Below are 24,114 nucleotides of genomic sequence, written 5' to 3' on the forward strand. Positions count from 1 at the left end.
CAAACCCTGCTGAGGTATGCAAAGCAGGAAGCCCTGTCAAAATGCGAAAGCTGACTTAACTCTTCCAGTCCATGTGGAACGAGGGACAGATCCCGCAACAGCTGAAAGATGCCAGCATAGTCCACATCTACAAGAGGAAAGGCAACCGCCAGTCTTGCGACAACCACCGAAACATCTCCCTCTTGTCCATAGCAGGGAAGATTCTGGCACATGTCCTGCTCAGCCGCCTTCTCCATTATCTTGAGCAAGGTCTCCTCCCAGAAAGAAAGTGCGACTTCCATGCTGAACGTGGGACTGCAGACATGATTTTTGCTGCGCGCCAACTCCAGGAAAAATGCCAGGAGCAACACAGCGACCTCTTCATGACCTTGTCGATCTGACCAAGGCTTTCGATATGGTCAACAGAGAATGCTTGTGGAAGATCATGGAGAAGTTTGGCTGCCCCAGCAACTTCATCACAATCGTTCGGCAGTTCCGCAATGGAATAATGTTGAAACTTCTGATGTCGGAGACGAGTCAGAGGCCTCCCAGTGACAAACGGCGTCAAACAAGGCTACGTTCTCGCCCCAACTCTGTTCAGTATGGTATTCTCGGCCATGCTGACAGATGCCTTCCGTGACTGCGAAGACGAAATCCACGTTAGCCTCAGGACTGACGGAAGATTGTTCAACCTCAGGCGCCTGCAGGCTGTTACAAAGGTGAAAGAGACTGTCGAGACTTCTTGTTTTCTGATGACTGTGCACTCAACGCCAGCGTAGAGCAGAAGATGCAGTATGAAATGAACTGCTTCTCACAAGCCTGTGACAACTTCAGTCTCACTATCAGAACCAAAAAGACCGAAGTTACATACCAGCCTGTCCCCGGAAAGTCATACCAGGGGCCGTGAATCACAGTGAAGGGGCAGAACCTCCAGGCAGTCGACAACTTCACCTACCTGGGCAGCACGCTGTCTCGCGTGCTAAAGCGGACGTGCACCCTCCCCAAGATACCCCACTACAGACGCCACAACACAACAAGCCCACACAGAAACGAAATTATGTAATGCATTTAATGATTGTGTGCATATGTCTATAGATGTATGTAAATAAAACAAATTTTTAAAAAAAATATGAAGAGCATACAAAAACAAAAAAAAACCCAAACAAACAACAACAACCCCCCCCCCCCCCCCCCAAAAAAAAAAAGAAAAAAAAAGAAAGAAAGAACGGCAGCAAAACTACAGCTTTAGTCTTGGTACATTTTACCACAAGGGCACTGGTAAATGAGATGTCAAACCACCATCACTATAAGCACAGGATGGTCTTGTTTTCCACGATAAAAAAAAATATATTAAACACATGAACATAGGAGTGTTGCTGACGCTGGCGGACGGAAGACAGGCCCCCAGTATGGAAAACGTCAGCGGAGCCCTCAGCGGATCCGTCGCCGGCTCTGAGAGGTGGGTGGTCTGGAACCACCATGTTACAACTAAAACATCTACAAAACTGGCGGCACCCAGCGAGGAGCGCACAGGAAGACGCATTGGCAGCCCAAAACCATTGATGAATAATTATTTCGAGAGATATCAAATTTTTCAAATATGGAAAACATACGTTTATAGTTGTTGTTATTTTTTTAAAGTGAATGACATTATCAATGGTTGCCGGCATCTCTTTCCGCGCGCCTCGCCGCCTCGACGCCGTAAAAATAGACTAACAATTGTCTCCCTTTCTTCCAGTATTTCACGTCGTAAAAACAAATCATCATTTACCATATACAACAGTTATTGTTTTCTACAAGCATAAATTTACTCCCGATGTTAACTCGTGGCCTCTAGTTGGACGAGCTCCTTAAACCTTAACAAAAATATCCAATAAAATTGTCTTGAGCATGTAAAAAGCAAGATATCTAAAATTACCCCCTTCCATTGAAAACTCCCACTTGGGCAGACATGTCAAAAATGTAGCTCCTCCCCAATTCTTAAATTTCAATATTTATTCCTTACATTTCCACTATAACATTTGAGCAACACGTGACAACTCATCGCCTCTTCACAGGCTCATAACTTTCACAACAATAAACCATGACACAAGAAAGGTCACAACAAACAGGAGACAGAAAATACAAACGTAACAATGAACCACGACGGAGAAAAACAATACATAAACAGGTCTGGAACACAAGCTCCTACCTAGAGCGACGTGACGTTGCCCATCGATTAGAACGGAGGCACAACACCTCAAGACGCGCGCCAGGCAACTGGAGAAACACTGACGGGACAAGACAAAAGCCACCCACTGGCCAGCGCACAGTGTTCCGTAAACGAACAACGGGTGCTAACATCGAAATACAGATGAAGAACAGTTCCACTGGCGGACATAAAGTCGTTTACAGAGGAAAAAAGAAACGAACATCAGCCGCTAAGCGCTGGTTCTACCACCGTCCTTCTCCAAGGACTGACTCCCTTCGAGTGAAGCTAGGGACAAACCGGCGAGGAGCATTTGAAGCACTAGAACTCCGCTCACTCTGTTCACTCAGCTTCCTATATATTTTTTTCCGTTCAGTTGCACGAACCACTTACAAACGCCCAACCACCAAGGGGAACACGCACGATGGAAAACATCGTGCACGCGCATAAGAAACACACCCGCCTCTAAAAACAATCCAGCGACCCACCAGCCTCCGCCAACTTCGCTTTCATGATAGAAGAAAGAGGGAATGAGATAGACTCGAACCCCCTGCATAAACGTAAAAGAAAAGAAAAAATAGCGGAACCATTATGTCGTCCGTGACACGCGCAGAGAACATAGACGCTGAGATCAACAACAGGATCACCAAAGCAAATGCCACCTTTGGGAGACTCCCTGAAAACGTCTTGGAGGGAAGAGGACTCAGCGCTACCACCAAACTGAAGGTCTACTGTGCAGTGGTCGTTACCACCCTCCTTTACGCCAGCAAGACCTGGACTGTCTACAGCAGACACGCCAAACAGCTCAATCACTTCCGCCTGAGCTGTCTCCGCAGACTCCTCCATATCAGGTGGCAGAAAAAGTCCCCGAAGCTGGCCTCTGCAGTGTCTACACGCTCCTGCAGAAAGCCCAAGCCAGATGAAGCTGGACATGTGGTCAGAATGCCATACAGTCGACTGCCTAGACAGCTGCTGTACGGAGAACTGTCAGGGCAAGCGCTCAGTTGGAGGGCAGAAGAAACGCTACAAAGACTGCCTCAAAGTGTCCTTCAAAGACCTGGGCGTCGACAACAACACGTGGGAGACGCTTGCTCTGGACCGTCCAGCTTGGCGCAGCAAGATCACCACAGGAGCCCTTGCAGCTGAAGTCAGGCGCATCGCCGAGGCGCAACAAAAGCGTGCTGTGCGCAAGGCCCAGGCAGCATCCACTGCCACGACAGCACCTACTCACTTATGTCCCACATGTTGGCGAACCTTCAGGGCCCGGATTGGCCTCATCGGTCACCTCCGGACCCACAGCCACCGATCTTCCATCTGATTTTTTAAGCCATGGTCATATTCGAATCCGAAGGACGAACATCATGCCACGGTCGAAGACTTCCACAGATTTTCAGTATTGTTTAAACATATAATATGCATGAGAACATGTACGTGGGCACGTATGTTCGTTCTTTAATTAATGTGTGTACTTACGTCTATACGTACATATGTATAATAGTATTACGGTTGGATGCATGGATGGACATACGTATAATTATATGCATGTATATGTGTATTTATTTATCCATTCAATTCCTGGCTAAACCATAGTGCTTATACATGTGTGCACGTACTTAAGTAATATATGTCTGTCTGTCTGTATATATGTATGCATGTATGTGTATGTGTGGATGTGTAATATATGCATGTTTGTGTGTAATTATGCATGCATTTAAGCATGCATGCATGTATTCAATGCCTAACGTAGAGGATGTTGATTTGTACTGACACCAGATCAAGACTCTCCTACACACTGCCGCGGAGATGGAGTCCCGAGTGGCGGGGGAGGGGGAGGTGGCGGAGCGGCAGGAAGCGGAAGTCAACGCCCGGTGGGCACGCATCCGGGCACTGACGGCCAGCAACATGGCGCAGACCGCTCTGCTGGCCAAGGTCACCGCAGTCCTGACCCAGGTCTGACAGCGGGGCGGAAGGGGCGGGGCAAGAGGAGGGGTAGGGGGCTGGGGTTGTGGAGCGGGACGCCATGTCGAAGAGGTAGAAAATGATGTGTTTGGAGGCCGGGGGTATTGGTGGGCATGGGAAGGGGGGTGGGGATTGATATATGTGCAATGTATGACGTATGCGAGTGTGTTGGAGATGTGATTAGGGACTGAAATCTTAATCCAGAAAACAGTTTGAAGACGAAAACAAACAAAACTAACTCAACGTGTTGTATTATGTGGGAAGAAAAAACAATGAAACAATAAAGATTTCACGTACGTACACACACACACACACACACACACACACACACACACACACACACACACACACACACACACACACACACACACTGTGCAGAGGCACGGAGGAAACTCCTGTCATAAAATATTCTGATGATTCAGCTATTGAAGATCTGTCCAACTCTGATGCTATTTATTTCAGTGAAATTAAAAAGTTCTGTTCTTGGTGTGAGGAAAACTATCTGGATCTCAACGTATTGAAAACAAAAGAAATGTTGATAGATTTTCGGAAAGACCCCTTGCCTGTAGCTAACCTTGTTATTGATGGTCAAACAGTAGAGAGGGTCAATGAATATAGATATTTAGGGACCATCTTAGACAATAAGCTCACTTTTGACAGAAATGTTGATTCCATTCATAAGAAATGTCAATCTAGAATTTTTTGTTTACAGAAGCTTAGAAATGTTGGTATAAATTCAACTATTCTTCAAAGTTGTTATCGATGTTGTATCGAGTCCGTGCTCACAGTTTCATTTATGTGCTGGTATGAAAGTTTGGGAGTGAGGAGTAAGCGTGTTTTGAACGATGTCCTGAGTGTATGCAGTAAAACTGTGGGAGTGAAACAAGCTGGTATGAAAGAGCTGTATGAAAGTCGAGTGGTTTAAAAAAGCAGGCAGATAGCAACTGACGACACCCATATTTTAGCAAAGTATTATGAGCTATTGCCATCAGGACGACGCTACAGAACTTTTAAGTTGAAATCCAGAGCTCTGAAGACTTTTATTCCACGTGCAATCAACCTTTTAAATTCTTGAGAACTGTGTGTGTGTGTGTGTGTGTGTGTGTGTGTGTGTGTGTGTGTACGTTTGTGCGTGCGCGCGCGCGAGCGCGCACTCTCATGTGAGACGTGTGAAAGTCCGTGCATGATAGGTTGTACCTTGTTCTAGTTGTGTGTGTGTGTGTGTGTGTGTGTGTGTGTGTGTGTGTGTGTGTGTGTGTGTGTGTGTGTGTGTGTGTTTACTGAGCTTAAAAACGTGACAATTGGTTATTTTGAATGTGCAATATGCAGTGTGTGTATGTATGTATGAAACGGTGTATGTGATATTTTTTACATTCGTGTCTTCGTAATATTCATAAAAGCTGTTGTTGACTTTTACATTTATGTTCCCCATGTTGTTTACTTGTCTATGTTGTGATAATGCACCTGACCAAATTTCTCCAGTTGGAGATAATAAAGTTATTCTTATTCTTATTCTTACACACACACACACACACACACACACACACACACACACACACACACACACACACACACACACACACACACACACACACACACACACACACACATAGCGAGAGAGGGAAGAACCGAACTTAAAAACCAGTAACGTCAAATCCATATTTTAAGAAGGGATGTGGGCAAATACACCAGATTTAACAATAATGGGAACTATAGTGTCAACATACAAGAGTGGCCCATAAAGCACGAGCAAGTACAAGCAAAGAATAGAACTGAATGACAGGTGTATTCACACAAAGCACAGAACTGAATGACAGGTGTATTGACACAAAGCACAGAACTGAATGACAGGTGTATTGACACAAAGCACAGAACTGAATGACAGGTGTATTGACACAAAGCACAGAACTGAATGACAGGTGTATTGACACAAAGCACAGAACTGAATGACAGATGTATTCTCACAAAGCACAGAACTGAATGACAGGTGTATTGACACAAAGCACAGAACTGAATGACAGGTGTATTCACACAAAGCACAGAACTGAATGACAGGTATATTCACACAAAGCACAGAACTGAATGACAGGTGTATTCACACAAAGCACAGAACTGAATGACAGGTGTATTCACACAAAGCACACACAAACAAGCAACAGTAAGTGGACCCAAATCTAGCAGAAGAGACAACGCAACCTGTCTTCTCTTAGATCATTGCACTTTATCATTTTGTTGAATCACTTCTCGTCACAACAGATTTTTCTGTGTGAATCTCAGGTTGCTCTACTCGTGGGAAGCTTGTCGCCACAGTGCAGCGCCACCTTTTTTTTTCTTCCTGTCTGCAAATGTACTTGTTTAATATCAATGGCTTTTCTGCTTTTTTTTCCCTTGGGGGAGGGGGGGGGGGTTGTTTTGTTTTTTGTTTTGTTTCGTTTTTATCAGGGACAACCGTTTTCTTGCCGTGACATCTTTCACGTTCGTTAAAACCAGTTGAGTGTAAGTCGTCAGCTGACGTCCTGCAAAACGTGTTGCCATAGTGCCCATAACACGTCCACTGACGTCATACACACATTTTAATTTTTCTTTTATCGGGGTTTGGTACAGTGAACATAAACAGACTCTGAATGTTTCTGGATTACAAACGTACTATTCAAGTGAGTATTCGACAGGTGGAAGACCCCTTCCTTCTCAATAAGGACTTGCATACTGGACCACTTTGAACGCGCGTGTGTGAAGAGGATTTGCCTCACGTGCCAAAAAGGTGTCGAACACTTCTTCAAGTGGAGACTGTGGTCCTAGTCGGCGGATTTCCACATCTTTGCAAGTTGTGCGATGATTATGTAGGAGTAGGAGTATAACGATAAGAGATGGATCTGTTTTGTCTTATGATTCGTTTGAACTCGAAGGTGATGACAATGACTGTGACGAAACCGGCAATAACATCCGACTCGTTCTTCAGTCCATCTGTCCAGTCAGACATCATTTTTGAGCAAGTGACCATGACTGACTGTGAAGGCCGCGCATAATCTGAGAAGAGGGAGAGGAGAGATAGAGGAGTAGTGTAAGACAACAGGTCGAAGGCCAGACAGTGGGCGGGGCAATGTAGGCGTGGCCCAGCTGTCACTGTTCATGTCTTTTCGCAATGATCAACTGCCGGGAATGGCGACAGCCAATCATCCACGATTTTCGTGATACCCAAGGATGACATCACGGTGTTTGTCACTAATCAGTTGACCGATTGATTTATTGAGAAAACGAACCGGATGCACAGCAGACGCTGTGTCGAATCAGTTAAAACCAGGAGGAAGCGCTCTCTCCTGTCAAAGGAGACGCTCTAAGGTGTGAAAATGTGATTTACTTTTTATCTTGAACAGGAATTATGTCGTTGCTGGGACAGTTATTTACTTACATGACTACAAGTGTTGTGATTGTTATCACAAACTTCTATGCCGTTTTATTTACTTTTACAGGTGTATCTCAGACAATAAGCATGCTGTTTCCAGCTGTAATCTGTTTGTTTTCTGTCTGGGTGTCATTCTGTGGAGGCTGAAACAGATTTTTAATGCATAAAGATTATCACCTTCACTTGGAAATGCCTGAATAGTTGTCTACATTCAAAATAATTGGGGAAGATGCCTGGATTTAGAATCCACGTCCATTTTCCTTCACAAAAACGTTTACTTTTATTCTGTATCTCCTATAGTTTTTGTGCTAGGTTGTTGTTTTGTTGTTGTTTTTTTCTTCTTTTTTTCCTTTTTTTTTACCCCTGAATCCTCAAAATTCCCTACAAAATTCTCTGGCACTGAACTGGCTAAGTGAATTTTGGACCTCGATGTTTCGTCTCATCTGAAAGAAGCAGGCAAACATTCTTGTTGCTCCTTCGTTATTCTATGCGAACAACACATTGGATGGATTCAGTTGTCTCGGATTGACCAAGCAGGACAAAGTAGGACACAACAGAACAAAATCAACTTTCTGGAGCAGGTTTCCCAGTCAATCTGTAGATATGGCTTTATATGTAGTTGTTTTGTTTTTGTTTTTGTTTGTTTTGTGTGCGTGTGTGTGGTGGTTTTTTTTGTTTTTTTTTTGTTTTTTTTGGGGGGGGGGGGGGGTTGTTTTGTTTTTTGCATTGTGCATATCTGTCACTATTGTTGATATGTGTTAATCCAAGTTATGTTATCGGCAATGAACTTGTCTTAATTTGAATAGTTTTATCACAGTTTGCCTACGCCCGGATTTTCCCACATTAGCACTTCACTTTCATCTACTATCGAAACCCAACTGTATTGACCAAATTTAGCCACTTAAAGCCTATTTTATTACGGTTGTCTGTGTTCCCGCGACTGAACAAATTTCAGCCAACACCAAACACACATCCAGGATTGACAACTAGAGAAATCGACCTGATTCACCGAATACGGTGTCATTATATATTTCACTCCAGCGCTTTTTAACACAAACAGTTGAACACTTTTGTTACCCTTAAATCCTATATTTCATAGCATACAGAATTATGGGTTGGATCGTTCTATAAAAAATCGAAAAAGCACACACCAAAAATCCCATTTTACTGAAGAAAGATATTTTGGTTATATGTAAGTGTTGTCAGCTTGCACATAGCGTATATCAAGATGAAGAGCCGGGCGAGCCAGAAGAAACGTTGTGATGAAGTGTGTTTGTGTGCGAGTGTGTGTGTGTGTGTGTGTGTGTGTGTGTGTGTGTGTGTGTGTTTGTGTGTTTGTGTGTTGGGTGTGTGTATGTGGATGTGGATGTGTGTGTGTGTGTGTTGGGTGTGTGTGTGTGTGTGTTTGTGTGTGTGTGTAGATGTGGATGTGTGTGTTTGTGTGTGTGTGTGTGTGTGGATGTGGATGTGTGTGTATGTGTGTGTGTGTGTGTGTGTGTGTGTGTGTGTGTGTGTGTGTGCAGGCTCAGGAGAAGCTGTGGAGGAAGCTGGACACTGATAAGAAGAAAGGAGAAAGACGTGTGGAGGAGCTGGACCACAACACCAGCGCTTTTGCTTTCCTGCTCAACACACGCCATTGTTAGTTGCCCCACCCCCCATCCCCCCTCTCTCTGTCTCTAGTCACACACACACACACACACACACACACACACACACACACACACACATATATATATATATTCTTGGCAGTCAATCCCAAGTTAAAAAACTGGACACCGCACCATGACCTGTTAGGCTCACTGAATGATGCATGTTTTGCGATTATAGATTGAATATTAAATTAAGGCCCGGATGTCTTTGTTTTTTTATGATTTAATGGAGAACACACCAAAAAAGTCTTGGTTAATCTTTTAACCTTTAAAACTGTAACTGTGTTTGGGGCGGGGTGGTGGTTTTAAAAAGATATGAAGAAACAAAGACATCTGGGCCTGGATTTAATATTTCTCTCTCTCTCTCTCTCTCTCTCTCTCTCTCTCTCTCTCTCTATATATATATATATATATATATATATATATATATACAGAGAGAGAGAGAGAGAGAGAGAGAGAGAGAGAGACAGTATCTGGTGATGATTGGGGAGTCAGGTTTTCCACTCAGACGGTGAACTAGATCAAATTGCACGTCACCTGACATGTCTAGTGTGTCAGTCAAAGGATCCTTTACAATGTCTTCACAGTCCTCATTTGGCCTTTTCTTTAGCCCATGAAAAATAAGGTTATTCCTCTTGGATCTACCTTCTACATCGTCAGTTTTCTGCTGAAGTGCATCAATCTTATGAGTACTCATGAGTTCGTCATTTGTTTTCATCAGGTGTTGGTTCTTTTGACGGAGAACACCCACATCTTCCCTCTTCTTACCTCACTCTCAAGACCCGCAAACTGTTCGCCAAGCTTTTGCATACCCTCGTCCACACCGTCAAACCATCTTTCAAACTTACCGGATATCGCCTGCAGCGTCGCCATCAGGTCCGTCAGAGTGGGGGGGTCCTGGGGGAAGGGGGGGGGGGGGGGGGAGAACAGGAAAGGAAGGCGACTGTCCGCTGTCTGTAGCACTGCCTGGTCTGTCTGTCCTGGCCCTCCGTCCGCTACTGATCAGCCTGCTCTGCCTCATGCTGTCTGATCGGAGTGGTCCTGGCCCGGGGTTCTGCTCCACGTCTCCGCACCTCAGAAGAAGTCTGCCCAAAAACATCAGGGAGAGGAGCAGTCCTAAGATAACACCGTCTGTACGGCCGCGCAGTGACAAAATAGCGATATGCTTTGCCGCTTTCTGCCTGGCCCGCTTCAACGTGAAAGCCAGGAATACCGTTTCAAAACTGCCACATGTGGCCCTGAAGACCAGCGGTGCCGACGGCATTGTCAGTTCCCAAGCTGCTGACAAAACAGTTGGTCCGAGTTTGGTCTCAGACCTCAGTTTCAACGATACTTTTGCAGAAGCTGGTAATTCGACCTGCACGTACAATATCTCAGTTCACGCCCCCCAAGACTTACAGAATGTTTGTTTGACTTAGTATAGGGGAAAAAGAACTGGGTATCAGATATAACTGTTTGTTAGTTTGAGTATGGTTTTGGTGACGTGTGGCTGAACCAAGGTGTTGGTAATGTGAGTGGATTTATTAATCTTTTAGGCAGCGTCTGATTGATTGTCGATGGCAGGATGACATGACCATATTAAGGACGGTGAAAGATTTAACATGTATTGAAGCTTTTGCAATACACATGATTTATATCATTGATATACATCTTAGATATATAACGACGAAATTTAGGTTAGGTGTATCCGATTTGGCTGCACATTATTATAGATACAGAGAACATAACGATGGAGATCTGATTTGCCCAATATGTAAAACCTTCAAGGAAGAAAAAACTACATTTTATTAGTATGTCATGAACTATTGTTTCTCGTTTCTATTACTATTGTTGAAATTTAATTTTGTTTTTGAATATTTTGTAATGGTATCTGTTCACTTGCCCCTTGATGAGGGGCCATGGCCTGATGACTAAATCATTCGCATTCGCATTCTCTCTCTCTTTGTGGTGGTGGTGTGTCCATCGAGATCGATGATGACCATCGTTGTCATCCAGATGGGGGATGGGGGATGGGGGGAGGGTGGTGGTGGGGTGGGGGGAAGGATGCTCATGAATCTATCTGTGAGTGCGCAGATGGCTGAATAGTCCAATCTGCGCACGAAATGTTCGCTGACAGTTGGGGCAGACAAAGACAGGCGTATCATTGTCAGGGAGCTTGTTTGCTCTTTGTATATAATATATATATATATATATATATATATATCACTCATTCACTCACTTACACACACACACACACACACACACACACACACACGCACACACACACACACACACACACCTTTCTTCCACCCCACCCTCCCACCCCCGTTCATCGGAACTGCATATCCACATTTGAGACAGACTGTCGCTGATGTCCAAAAGGGTCATCGTCTAATGGTATTTAGAACTGACGACAGAGGTGTTACAGACTACTGAAGTGTGTATCACTGTGGAGATGGTAACGGACATGTATATGCGACCACAAAAGCTTAACGGTCACCAGCTGTACAGTGGTTTGGATGATGAAACTGTTCAACAGGTTGGTAGGGGAGGATTCAGAGAGGGGAAGGGGGGAAGAGATGACGTCATCAGTCACGTGAACAACAGAGCAATGCAAAAACACTAAACAAAATACAAGCACGTACAAACGAATCCCGTCAATTTTAAAATGACTGTAGATCCGAACAGAGTGACGGGATTCTTTGTTGGCATGCTGAAGACCAGTGGATATCGATGTTGTGACTGATTACGAAAAGGTCAATCTCTTCAATCACACCGGGAAAGTCTAGATGGTATGTTGTTCTTCATGTGTATCACACACTGCAAAAGTTGACTTCCCTCCATGATATCAAATGTCATATTCTGTTTTGCAGGTATATGCATTGCAGTATGTACAACACACCTTTGAAGCTGTTGTCACAAAGTGATTTTAGAATGCAGGTGCCGGACACTTTGAAGTCAGTATCACACTGTGAGAATTAGAACAGAATCTGGATGTCACAGAAGTGGACATGACAGGCTGGGGCGTGTGTTTCAGGTGTGTCACACACTGTGCATGCCATGGAAGTGGACACAGGGTGGGATGTGTTTTCCAGGTGTGTCACACACTGTGCATGCCATGGAAGTGGACACAGGGTGGGATGTGTTTTCCAGGTGTGTCACACACTGTGCATGCCATGGAAGTGGACACAGGGTGGGATGTGTTTTCCAGGTGTGTCACACACTGTGCATGCCATAGAAGTGAACACGACAGAGTGGGATGTGTTTTCCAGGTGTGTCACACATTGTGCATGCCATGGAAGTGGACACAGGGTGGGATGTGTTTTCCAGGTGTGTCACACACTGTGCATGCCATAGAAGTGAACACGACAGGGTGGGATGTGTTTTCCAGGTGTGTCACACATTGTGCATGCCATGGAAGTGGACACAGGGTGGGATGTGTTTTCCAGGTGTGTCACACACTGTGCATGCCATAGAAGTGAACACGACAGGGTGGGATGTGTTTTCCAGGTGTGTCACACACTGTGCATGCCATAGAAGTGGACACAGGTGGGATGTGTTTTCCAGGTGTGTCACACACTGTGCATGCCATAGAAGTGGACACGACATGGTGGAATGTGTTTTCCAAGTGTGTCACACACTGTTCATGCCATAGAAGTGAACATGACAGGGTGGGATGTGTTTTCCAGGTGTGTCACACACTGTGCATGCCATAGAAGTGGACACATGGTGGAATGTGTTTTCCAGGTGTGTCACACACTGTGCATGTCATAGAAGTGGACACGACATGGTGGGATGTGTTTTCCAGGTGTGTCACACACTGTGCATGTCATAGAAGTTAACACGACATGGTGGGATGTGTTTTCCAGGTGTGTCACACACTGTTCATGCCATAGAAGTGGACACAGGTGGGATGTGTTTTCCAGGTGTGTCACACACTGTGCATGCCATAGAAGTGGACACAGGTGGGATGTGTTTTCCAGGTGTGTCACACACTGTGGATGCCATAGAAGTGGACACAGGGTGGGATGTGTTTTCCAGGTCTGTCACACACTGTGCATGTCATAGAAGTGAACACGACAGGGTGGGATGTGTTTTCCAGGTGTGTCACACACTGTGCATGCCATAGAAGTGGACACATGGTGGGATGTGTTTTCCAGGTGTGCCACACACTGTGCATGCCACAGAAGTGAACATGACAGGGTGGGATGTGTTTTCCAGGTGTGTCACACACTGTGCATGCCATAGAAGTGGACACAGGGTGGGATGTGTTTTCCAGGTGCGTCACACACTGTGCATGTCATAGAAGTGGACACGACATGGTGGGATGTGTTTCCAGGTGTGTCACACACAGTGCATGTCATAGAAGTGAACACGACATGGTGGGATGTGTTTTCCAGGTGTGTCACACGCTGTGCATGCCATAGAAGTGGACACAGGGTGGGATGTGTTTTCCAGGTGTGTCACACACTGTGCATGCCATAGAAGTGGACACAGGGTGGGATGTGTTTTCCAGGTGTGTCACACACTGTGCATGCCATAGAAGTGAACACGACAGGGTGGGATGTGTTTTCCAGGTGTGTCACACACTGTGCATGCCATAGAAGTGGACACAGGTGGGATGTGTTTTCCAGGTGTGTCACACACTGTGCATGCCATAGAAGTGGACACGACATGGTGGAATGTGTTTTCCAAGTGTGTCACACACTGTTCATGCCATAGAAGTGAACATGACAGGGTGGGATGTGTTTTCCAGGTGTGTCACACACTGTGCATGCCATAGAAGTGGACACAGGGTGGAATGTGTTTTCCAGGTGTGTCACACACTGTGCATGTCATAGAAGTGGACACGACATGGTGGGATGTGTTTTCCAGGTGTGTCACACACTGTGCATGTCATAGAAGTGAATACGACATGGTGGGATGTGTTTTCCAGGTGTGTCACACACTGTGCATGCCATAGAAGTGGACACAGGGTGGGATGTGTTTTCCAGGTGTGTCACACACTGTGCATGCCATAGAAGTGGACACAGGTGGGATGTGTTTTCCAGGTGTGTCACACACTGTGCATGCCATAGAAGTGGACACAGAGTGGGATGTGTTTTCCAGGTGTGTCACACACTGTGCATGCCATAGAAGTGAACATGACAGGGTGGGATGTGTTTTCCAGGTGTGTCACACACTGTGCATGCCATAAAAGTGGACACAGGGTGGGATGTGTTTTCCAGGTGTGTCACACACTGTGCATGTCATAGAAGTGAACACGACAGGGTGGGATGTGTTTTCCAGGTGTGTCACACGCTGTGCATGCCATAGAAGTGAACACGACATGGTGGGATGTGTTTTCCAGGTGTGTCACACACTCTTCATGCCATAGAAGTGGACACATGGTGGGATGTGTTTTCCAGGTGTGTCACACACTGTGCATGCCATAGAAGTGAACATGACAGGGTGGGATGTGTTTTCCAGGTGTGTCACACACTGTGCATGCCATAGAAGTGGACACAGGGTGGGATGTGTTTTCCAGGTGTGTCACACACTGTGCATGCCATAGAAGTGGACACAGGGTGGGATGTGTTTTCCAGGTGTGTCACACACTGTGCATGCCATAAAAGTGAACACGACAGGGTGGGATGTGTTTTCCAGGTGTGTCACACACTGTGCATGCCATAGAAGTGGACACAGGTGGGATGTGTTTTCCAGGTGTGTCACACACTGTGCATGCCATAGAAGTGGACACGACATGGTGGAATGTGTTTTCCAAGTGTGTCACACACTGTTCATGCCATAGAAGTGAACATGACAGGGTGGGATGTGTTTTCCAGGTGTGTCACACACTGTGCATGCCATAGAAGTGGACACATGGTGGAATGTGTTTTCCAGGTGTGTCACACACTGTGCATGTCATAGAAGTGGACACGACATGGTGGGATGTGTTTTCCAGGTGTGTCACACACTGTGCATGTCATAGAAGTTAACACGACATGGTGGGATGTGTTTTCCAGGTGTCTCACACACTGTTCATGCCATAGAAGTGGACACAGGTGGGATGTGTTTTCCAGGTGTGTCACACACTGTGCATGCCATAGAAGTGGACACAGGTGGGATGTGTTTTCCAGGTGTGTCACACACTGTGGATGCCATAGAAGTGGACACAGGGTGGGATGTGTTTTCCAGGTCTGTCACACACTGTGCATGTCATAGAAGTGAACACGACAGGGTGGGATGTGTTTTCCAGGTGTGTCACACACTGTGCATGCCATAGAAGTGGACACATGGTGGGATGTGTTTTCCAGGTGTGCCACACACTGTGCATGCCACAGAAGTGAACATGACAGGGTGGGATGTGTTTTCCAGGTGTGTCACACACTGTGCATGCCATAGAAGTTGTACCTTGTTCTAGTTGTGTGTGTGTGTGTGTGTGTGTGTGTGTGTGTGTGTGTGTGTGTGTGTGTGTGTGTGTGTGTGTGTGTTTACTGAGCTTAAAAACGTGACAATTGGTTATTTTGAATGTGCAATATGCAGTGTGTGTATGTATGTATGAAACGGTGTATGTGATATTTTTTACATTCGTGTCTTCGTAATATTCATAAAAGCTGTTGTTGACTTTTACATTTATGTTCCCCATGTTGTTTACTTGTCTATGTTGTGATAATGCACCTGACCAAATTTCTCCAGTTGGAGATAATAAAGTTATTCTTATTCTTATTCTTACACACACACACACACACACACACACACACACACACACACACACACACACACACACACACACACACACACACATAGCGAGAGAGGGAAGAACCGAACTTAAAAACCAGTAACGTCAAATCCATATTTTAAGAAGGGATGTGGGCAAATACACCAGATTTAACAATAATGGGAACTATAGTGTCAACATACAAGAGTGGCCCATAAAGCACGAGCAAGTACAAGCAAAGAATAGAACTGAATGACAGGTGTATTCACACAAAGCACAGAACTGAATGACAGGTGTATTGACACAAAGCACAGAACTGAATGACAGGTGTATTGACACAAAGCACAGAACTGAATGACAGGTGTATTGACACAAAGCACAGAACTGAATGACAGGTGTATTGACACAAAGCACAGAACTGAATGACAGATGTATTCTCACAAAGCACAGAACTGAATGACAGGTGTATTGACACAAAGCACAGAACTGAATGACAGGTGTATTCACACAAAGCACAGAACTGAATGACAGGTATATTCACACAAAGCACAGAACTGAATGACAGGTGTATTCACACAAAGCACAGAACTGAATGACAGGTGTATTCACACAAAGCACACACAAACAAGCAACAGTAAGTGGACCCAAATCTAGCAGAAGAGACAACGCAACCTGTCTTCTCTTAGATCATTGCACTTTATCATTTTGTTGAATCACTTCTCGTCACAACAGATTTTTCTGTGTGAATCTCAGGTTGCTCTACTCGTGGGAAGCTTGTCGCCACAGTGCAGCGCCACCTTTTTTTTTCTTCCTGTCTGCAAATGTACTTGTTTAATATCAATGGCTTTTCTGCTTTTTTTTCCCTTGGGGGAGGGGGGGGGTTGTTTTGTTTTTTGTTTTGTTTCGTTTTTATCAGGGACAACCGTTTTCTTGCCGTGACATCTTTCACGTTCGTTAAAACCAGTTGAGTGTAAGTCGTCAGCTGACGTCCTGCAAAACGTGTTGCCATAGTGCCCATAACACGTCCACTGACGTCATACATACATTTTAATTTTTCTTTTATCGGGGTTTGGTACAGTGAACATAAACAGACTCTGAATGTTTCTGGATTACAAACGTACTATTCAAGTGAGTATTCGACAGGTGGAAGACCCCTTCCTTCTCAATAAGGACTTGCATACTGGACCACTTTGAACGCGCGTGTGTGAAGAGGATTTGCCTCACGTGCCAAAAAGGTGTCGAACACTTCTTCAAGTGGAGACTGTGGTCCTAGTCGGCGGATTTCCACATCTTTGCAAGTTGTGCGATGATTATGTAGGAGTAGGAGTATAACGATAAGAGATGGATCTGTTTTGTCTTATGATTCGTTTGAACTCGAAGGTGATGACAATGACTGTGACGAAACCGGCAATAACATCCGACTCGTTCTTCAGTCCATCTGTCCAGTCAGACATCATTTTTGAGCAAGTGACCATGACTGACTGTGAAGGCCGCGCATAATCTGAGAAGAGGGAGAGGAGAGATAGAGGAGTAGTGTAAGACAACAGGTCGAAGGCCAGACAGTGGGCGGGGCAATGTAGGCGTGGCCCAGCTGTCACTGTTCATGTCTTTTCGCAGTGATCAACTGCCGGGAATGGCGACAGCCAATCATCCACGATTTTCGTGATACCCAAGGATGACATCACGGTGTTTGTCACTAATCAGTTGACCGATTGATTTATTGAGAAAACGAACCGGATGCACAGCAGACGCTGTGTCGAATCAGTTAAAACCAGGAGGAAGCGCTCTCTCCTGTCAAAGGAGACGCTCTAAGGTGTGAAAATGTGATTTACTTTTTATCTTGAACAGGAATTATGTCGTTGCTGGGACAGTTATTTACTTACATGACTACAAGTGTTGTGATTGTTATCACAAACTTCTATGCCGTTTTATTTACTTTTACAGGTGTATCTCAGACAATAAGCATGCTGTTTCCAGCTGTAATCTGTTTGTTTTCTGTCTGGGTGTCATTCTGTGGAGGCTGAAACAGATTTTTAATGCATAAAGATTATCACCTTCACTTGGAAATGCCTGAATAGTTGTCTACATTCAAAATAATTGGGGAAGATGCCTGGATTTAGAATCCACGTCCATTTTCCTTCACAAAAACGTTTACTTTTATTCTGTATCTCCTATAGTTTTTGTGCTAGGTTGTTGTTTTGTTGTTGTTTTTTTCTTCTTTTTTTCCTTTTTTTTTACCCCTGAATCCTCAAAATTCCCTACAAAATTCTCTGGCACTGAACTGGCTAAGTGAATTTTGGACCTCGATGTTTCGTCTCATCTGAAAGAAGCAGGCAAACATTCTTGTTGCTCCTTCGTTATTCTATGCGAACAACACATTGGATGGATTCAGTTGTCTCGGATTGACCAAGCAGGACAAAGTAGGACACAACAGAACAAAATCAACTTTCTGGAGCAGGTTTCCCAGTCAATCTGTAGATATGGCTTTATATGTAGTTGTTTTGTTTTTGTTTTTGTTTGTTTTGTGTGCGTGTGTGTGGTGGTTTTTTTTGTTTTTTTTTTGGTTTTTTTGGGGGGAGGGGGGGTTGTTTTGTTTTTTGCATTGTGCATATCTGTCACTATTGTTGATATGTGTTAATCCAAGTTATGTTATCGGCAATGAACTTGTCTTAATTTGAATAGTTTTATCACAGTTTGCCTACGCCCGGATTTTCCCACATTAGCACTTCACTTTCATCTACTATCGAAACCCAACTGTATTGACCAAATTTAGCCACTTAAAGCCTATTTTATTACGGTTGTCTGTGTTCCCGCGACTGAACAAATTTCAGCCAACACCAAACACACATCCAGGATTGACAACTAGAGAAATCGACCTGATTCACCGAATACGGTGTCATTATATATTTCACTCCAGCGCTTTTTAACACAAACAGTTGAACACTTTTGTTACCCTTAAATCCTATATTTCATAGCATACAGAATTATGGGTTGGATCGTTCTATAAAAAATCGAAAAAGCACACACCAAAAATCCCATTTTACTGAAGAAAGATATTTTGGTTATATGTAAGTGTTGTCAGCTTGCACATAGCGTATATCAAGATGAAGAGCCGGGCGAGCCAGAAGAAACGTTGTGATGAAGTGTGTTTGTGTGCGAGTGTGTGTGTGTGTGTGTGTGTGTGTGTGTGTGTGTGTGTTTGTGTGTTTGTGTGTTGGGTGTGTGTATGTGGATGTGGATGTGTGTGTGTGTGTGTTGGGTGTGTGTGTGTGTGTGTTTGTGTGTGTGTGTAGATGTGGATGTGTGTGTTTGTGTGTGTGTGTGTGTGTGGATGTGGATGTGTGTGTTTGTGTGTATGTGTGTGTGTGTGTGTGTGTGTGTGTGTGTGTGTGTGTGTGTGTGTGTGCAGGCTCAGGAGAAGCTGTGGAGGAAGCTGGACACTGATAAGAAGAAAGGAGAAAGACGTGTGGAGGAGCTGGACCACAACACCAGCGCTTTTGCTTTCCTGCTCAACACACGCCATTGTTAGTTGCCCCCCCCCCCCCCCATCCCCCCTCTCTCTGTCTCTAGTCACACACACACACACACACACACACACACACACACACATATATATATATATTCTTGGCAGTCAATCCCAAGTTAAAAAACTGGACACCGCACCATGACCTGTTAGGCTCACTGAATGATGCATGTTTTGCGATTATAGATTGAATATTAAATTAAGGCCCGGATGTCTTTGTTTTTTTATGATTTAATGGAGAACACACCAAAAAAGTCTTGGTTAATCTTTTAACCTTTAAAACTGTAACTGTGTTTGGGGCGGGGTGGTGGTTTTAAAAAGATATGAAGAAACAAAGACATCTGGGCCTGGATTTAATATTTCTCTCTCTCTCTCTCTCTCTCTCTCTCTCTCTCTCTATATATATATATATATATATATATATATATATATATACAGAGAGAGAGAGAGAGAGAGAGAGAGAGAGAGAGAGACAGTATCTGGTGATGATTGGGGAGTCAGGTTTTCCACTCAGACGGTGAACTAGATCAAATTGCACGTCACCTGACATGTCTAGTGTGTCAGTCAAAGGATCCTTTACAATGTCTTCACAGTCCTCATTTGGCCTTTTCTTTAGCCCATGAAAAATAAGGTTATTCCTCTTGGATCTACCTTCTACATCGTCAGTTTTCTGCTGAAGTGCATCAATCTTATGAGTACTCATGAGTTCGTCATTTGTTTTCATCAGGTGTTGGTTCTTTTGACGGAGAACACCCACATCTTCCCTCTTCTTACCTCACTCTCAAGACCCGCAAACTGTTCGCCAAGCTTTTGCATACCCTCGTCCACACCGTCAAACCATCTTTCAAACTTACCGGATATCGCCTGCAGCGTCGCCATCAGGTCCGTCAGAGTGGGGGGGTCCTGGGGGAAGGGCGGGGAGGGGGGGAGAACAGGAAAGGAAGGCGACTGTCCGCTGTCTGTAGCACTGCCTGGTCTGTCTGTCCTGGCCCTCCGTCCGCTACTGATCAGCCTGCTCTGCCTCATGCTGTCTGATCGGAGTGGTCCTGGCCCGGGGTTCTGCTCCACGTCTCCGCACCTCAGAAGAAGTCTGCCCAAAAACATCAGGGAGAGGAGCAGTCCTAAGATAACACCGTCTGTACGGCCGCGCAGTGACAAAATAGCGATATGCTTTGCCGCTTTCTGCCTGGCCCGCTTCAACGTGAAAGCCAGGAATACCGTTTCAAAACTGCCACATGTGGCCCTGAAGACCAGCGGTGCCGACGGCATTGTCAGTTCCCAAGCTGCTGACAAAACAGTTGGTCCGAGTTTGGTCTCAGACCTCAGTTTCAACGATACTTTTGCAGAAGCTGGTAATTCGACCTGCACGTACAATATCTCAGTTCACGCCCCCCAAGACTTACAGAATGTTTGTTTGACTTAGTATAGGGGAAAAAGAACTGGGTATCAGATATAACTGTTTGTTAGTTTGAGTATGGTTTTGGTGACGTGTGGCTGAACCAAGGTGTTGGTAATGTGAGTGGATTTATTAATCTTTTAGGCAGCGTCTGATTGATTGTCGATGGCAGGATGACATGACCATATTAAGGACGGTGAAAGATTTAACATGTATTGAAGCTTTTGCAATACACATGATTTATATCATTGATATACATCTTAGATATATAACGACGAAATTTAGGTTAGGTGTATCCGATTTGGCTGCACATTATTATAGATACAGAGAACATAACGATGGAGATCTGATTTGCCCAATATGTAAAACCTTCAAGGAAGAAAAAACTACATTTTATTAGTATGTCATGAACTATTGTTTCTCGTTTCTATTACTATTGTTGAAATTTAATTTTGTTTTTGAATATTTTGTAATGGTATCTGTTCACTTGCCCCTTGATGAGGGGCCATGGCCTGATGACTAAATCATTCGCATTCGCATTCTCTCTCTCTTTGTGGTGGTGGTGTGTCCATCGAGATCGATGATGACCATCGTTGTCATCCAGATGGGGGATGGGGGATGGGGGGAGGGTGGTGGTGGGGTGGGGGGAAGGATGCTCATGAATCTATCTGTGAGTGCGCAGATGGCTGAATAGTCCAATCTGCGCACGAAATGTTCGCTGACAGTTGGGGCAGACAAAGACAGGCGTATCATTGTCAGGGAGCTTGTTTGCTCTTTGTATATAATATATATATATATATATATATATATATATATATATATATATATATATATATATATATATCACTCATTCACTCACTTACACACACACACACACACACACACACACACACACACACGCACACACACACACACACACACACCTTTCTTCCACCCCACCCTCCCACCCCCGTTCATCGGAACTGCATATCCACATTTGAGACAGACTGTCGCTGATGTCCAAAAGGGTCATCGTCTAATGGTATTTAGAACTGACGACAGAGGTGTTACAGACTACTGAAGTGTGTATCACTGTGGAGATGGTAACGGACATGTATATGCGACCACAAAAGCTTAACGGTCACCAGCTGTACAGTGGTTTGGATGATGAAACTGTTCAACAGGTTGGTAGGGGAGGATTCAGAGAGGGGAAGGGGGGAAGAGATGACGTCATCAGTCACGTGAACAACAGAGCAATGCAAAAACACTAAACAAAATACAAGCACGTACAAACGAATCCCGTCAATTTTAAAATGACTGTAGATCCGAACAGAGTGACGGGATTCTTTGTTGGCATGCTGAAGACCAGTGGATATCGATGTTGTGACTGATTACGAAAAGGTCAATCTCTTCAATCACACCGGGAAAGTCTAGATGGTATGTTGTTCTTCATGTGTATCACACACTGCAAAAGTTGACTTCCCTCCATGATATCAAATGTCATATTCTGTTTTGCAGGTATATGCATTGCAGTATGTACAACACACCTTTGAAGCTGTTGTCACAAAGTGATTTTAGAATGCAGGTGCCGGACACTTTGAAGTCAGTATCACACTGTGAGAATTAGAACAGAATCTGGATGTCACAGAAGTGGACATGACAGGCTGGGGCGTGTGTTTCAGGTGTGTCACACACTGTGCATGCCATGGAAGTGGACACAGGGTGGGATGTGTTTTCCAGGTGTGTCACACACTGTGCATGCCATGGAAGTGGACACAGGGTGGGATGTGTTTTCCAGGTGTGTCACACACTGTGCATGCCATGGAAGTGGACACAGGGTGGGATGTGTTTTCCAGGTGTGTCACACACTGTGCATGCCATAGAAGTGAACACGACAGAGTGGGATGTGTTTTCCAGGTGTGTCACACATTGTGCATGCCATGGAAGTGGACACAGGGTGGGATGTGTTTTCCAGGTGTGTCACACACTGTGCATGCCATAGAAGTGAACACGACAGGGTGGGATGTGTTTTCCAGGTGTGTCACACATTGTGCATGCCATGGAAGTGGACACAGGGTGGGATGTGTTTTCCAGGTGTGTCACACACTGTGCATGCCATAGAAGTGAACACGACAGGGTGGGATGTGTTTTCCAGGTGTGTCACACACTGTGCATGCCATAGAAGTGGACACAGGTGGGATGTGTTTTCCAGGTGTGTCACACACTGTGCATGCCATAGAAGTGGACACGACATGGTGGAATGTGTTTTCCAAGTGTGTCACACACTGTTCATGCCATAGAAGTGAACATGACAGGGTGGGATGTGTTTTCCAGGTGTGTCACACACTGTGCATGCCATAGAAGTGGACACATGGTGGAATGTGTTTTCCAGGTGTGTCACACACTGTGCATGTCATAGAAGTGGACACGACATGGTGGGATGTGTTTTCCAGGTGTGTCACACACTGTGCATGTCATAGAAGTTAACACGACATGGTGGGATGTGTTTTCCAGGTGTGTCACACACTGTTCATGCCATAGAAGTGGACACAGGTGGGATGTGTTTTCCAGGTGTGTCACACACTGTGCATGCCATAGAAGTGGACACAGGTGGGATGTGTTTTCCAGGTGTGTCACACACTGTGGATGCCATAGAAGTGGACACAGGGTGGGATGTGTTTTCCAGGTCTGTCACACACTGTGCATGTCATAGAAGTGAACACGACAGGGTGGGATGTGTTTTCCAGGTGTGTCACACACTGTGCATGCCATAGAAGTGGACACATGGTGGGATGTGTTTTCCAGGTGTGCCACACACTGTGCATGCCACAGAAGTGAACATGACAGGGTGGGATGTGTTTTCCAGGTGTGTCACACACTCTGCATGCCATAGAAGTGGACACAGGGTGGGATGTGTTTTCCAGGTGCGTCACACACTGTGCATGTCATAGAAGTGGACACGACATGGTGAGATGTGTTTCCAGGTGTGTCACACACAGTGCATGTCATAGAAGTGAACACGACATGGTGGGATGTGTTTTCCAGGTGTGTCACACGCTGTGCATGCCATAGAAGTGGACACAGGGTGGGATGTGTTTTCCAGGTGTGTCACACACTGTGCATGCCATAGAAGTGGACACAGGGTGGGATGTGTTTTCCAGGTGTGTCACACACTGTGCATGCCATAGAAGTGAACACGACAGGGTGGGATGTGTTTTCCAGGTGTGTCACACACTGTGCATGCCATAGAAGTGGACACAGGTGGGATGTGTTTTCCAGGTGTGTCACACACTGTGCATGCCATAGAAGTGGACACGACATGGTGGAATGTGTTTTCCAAGTGTGTCACACACTGTTCA

The 24,114-nt window shown here is 45.0% G+C and overlaps 1 protein-coding gene across 1 annotated transcript in view; it reads left to right on the forward strand.

Moving 5' to 3' along the window:
• LOC143290755 (uncharacterized) overlaps positions 1-24,114 on the forward strand; it is a 59,754-nt gene that overhangs the window by 19,172 nt on the left and 16,468 nt on the right. Inside the window, exons 6-8 of the mRNA XM_076600269.1 lie at positions 3,941-4,117; positions 9,053-9,167; positions 19,151-19,381. Coding sequence (XP_076456384.1) covers positions 3,941-4,117; positions 9,053-9,167; positions 19,151-19,381 — 523 coding nt within the window. The remainder of the gene's footprint in view (positions 1-3,940; positions 4,118-9,052; positions 9,168-19,150; positions 19,382-24,114) is intronic.

The sequence above is a fragment of the Babylonia areolata genome, chromosome 16 (genome assembly GCF_041734735.1).
Source record: "Babylonia areolata isolate BAREFJ2019XMU chromosome 16, ASM4173473v1, whole genome shotgun sequence".
In the NCBI taxonomy this organism is placed as follows: Eukaryota; Metazoa; Mollusca; class Gastropoda; order Neogastropoda; family Buccinidae; genus Babylonia; species Babylonia areolata.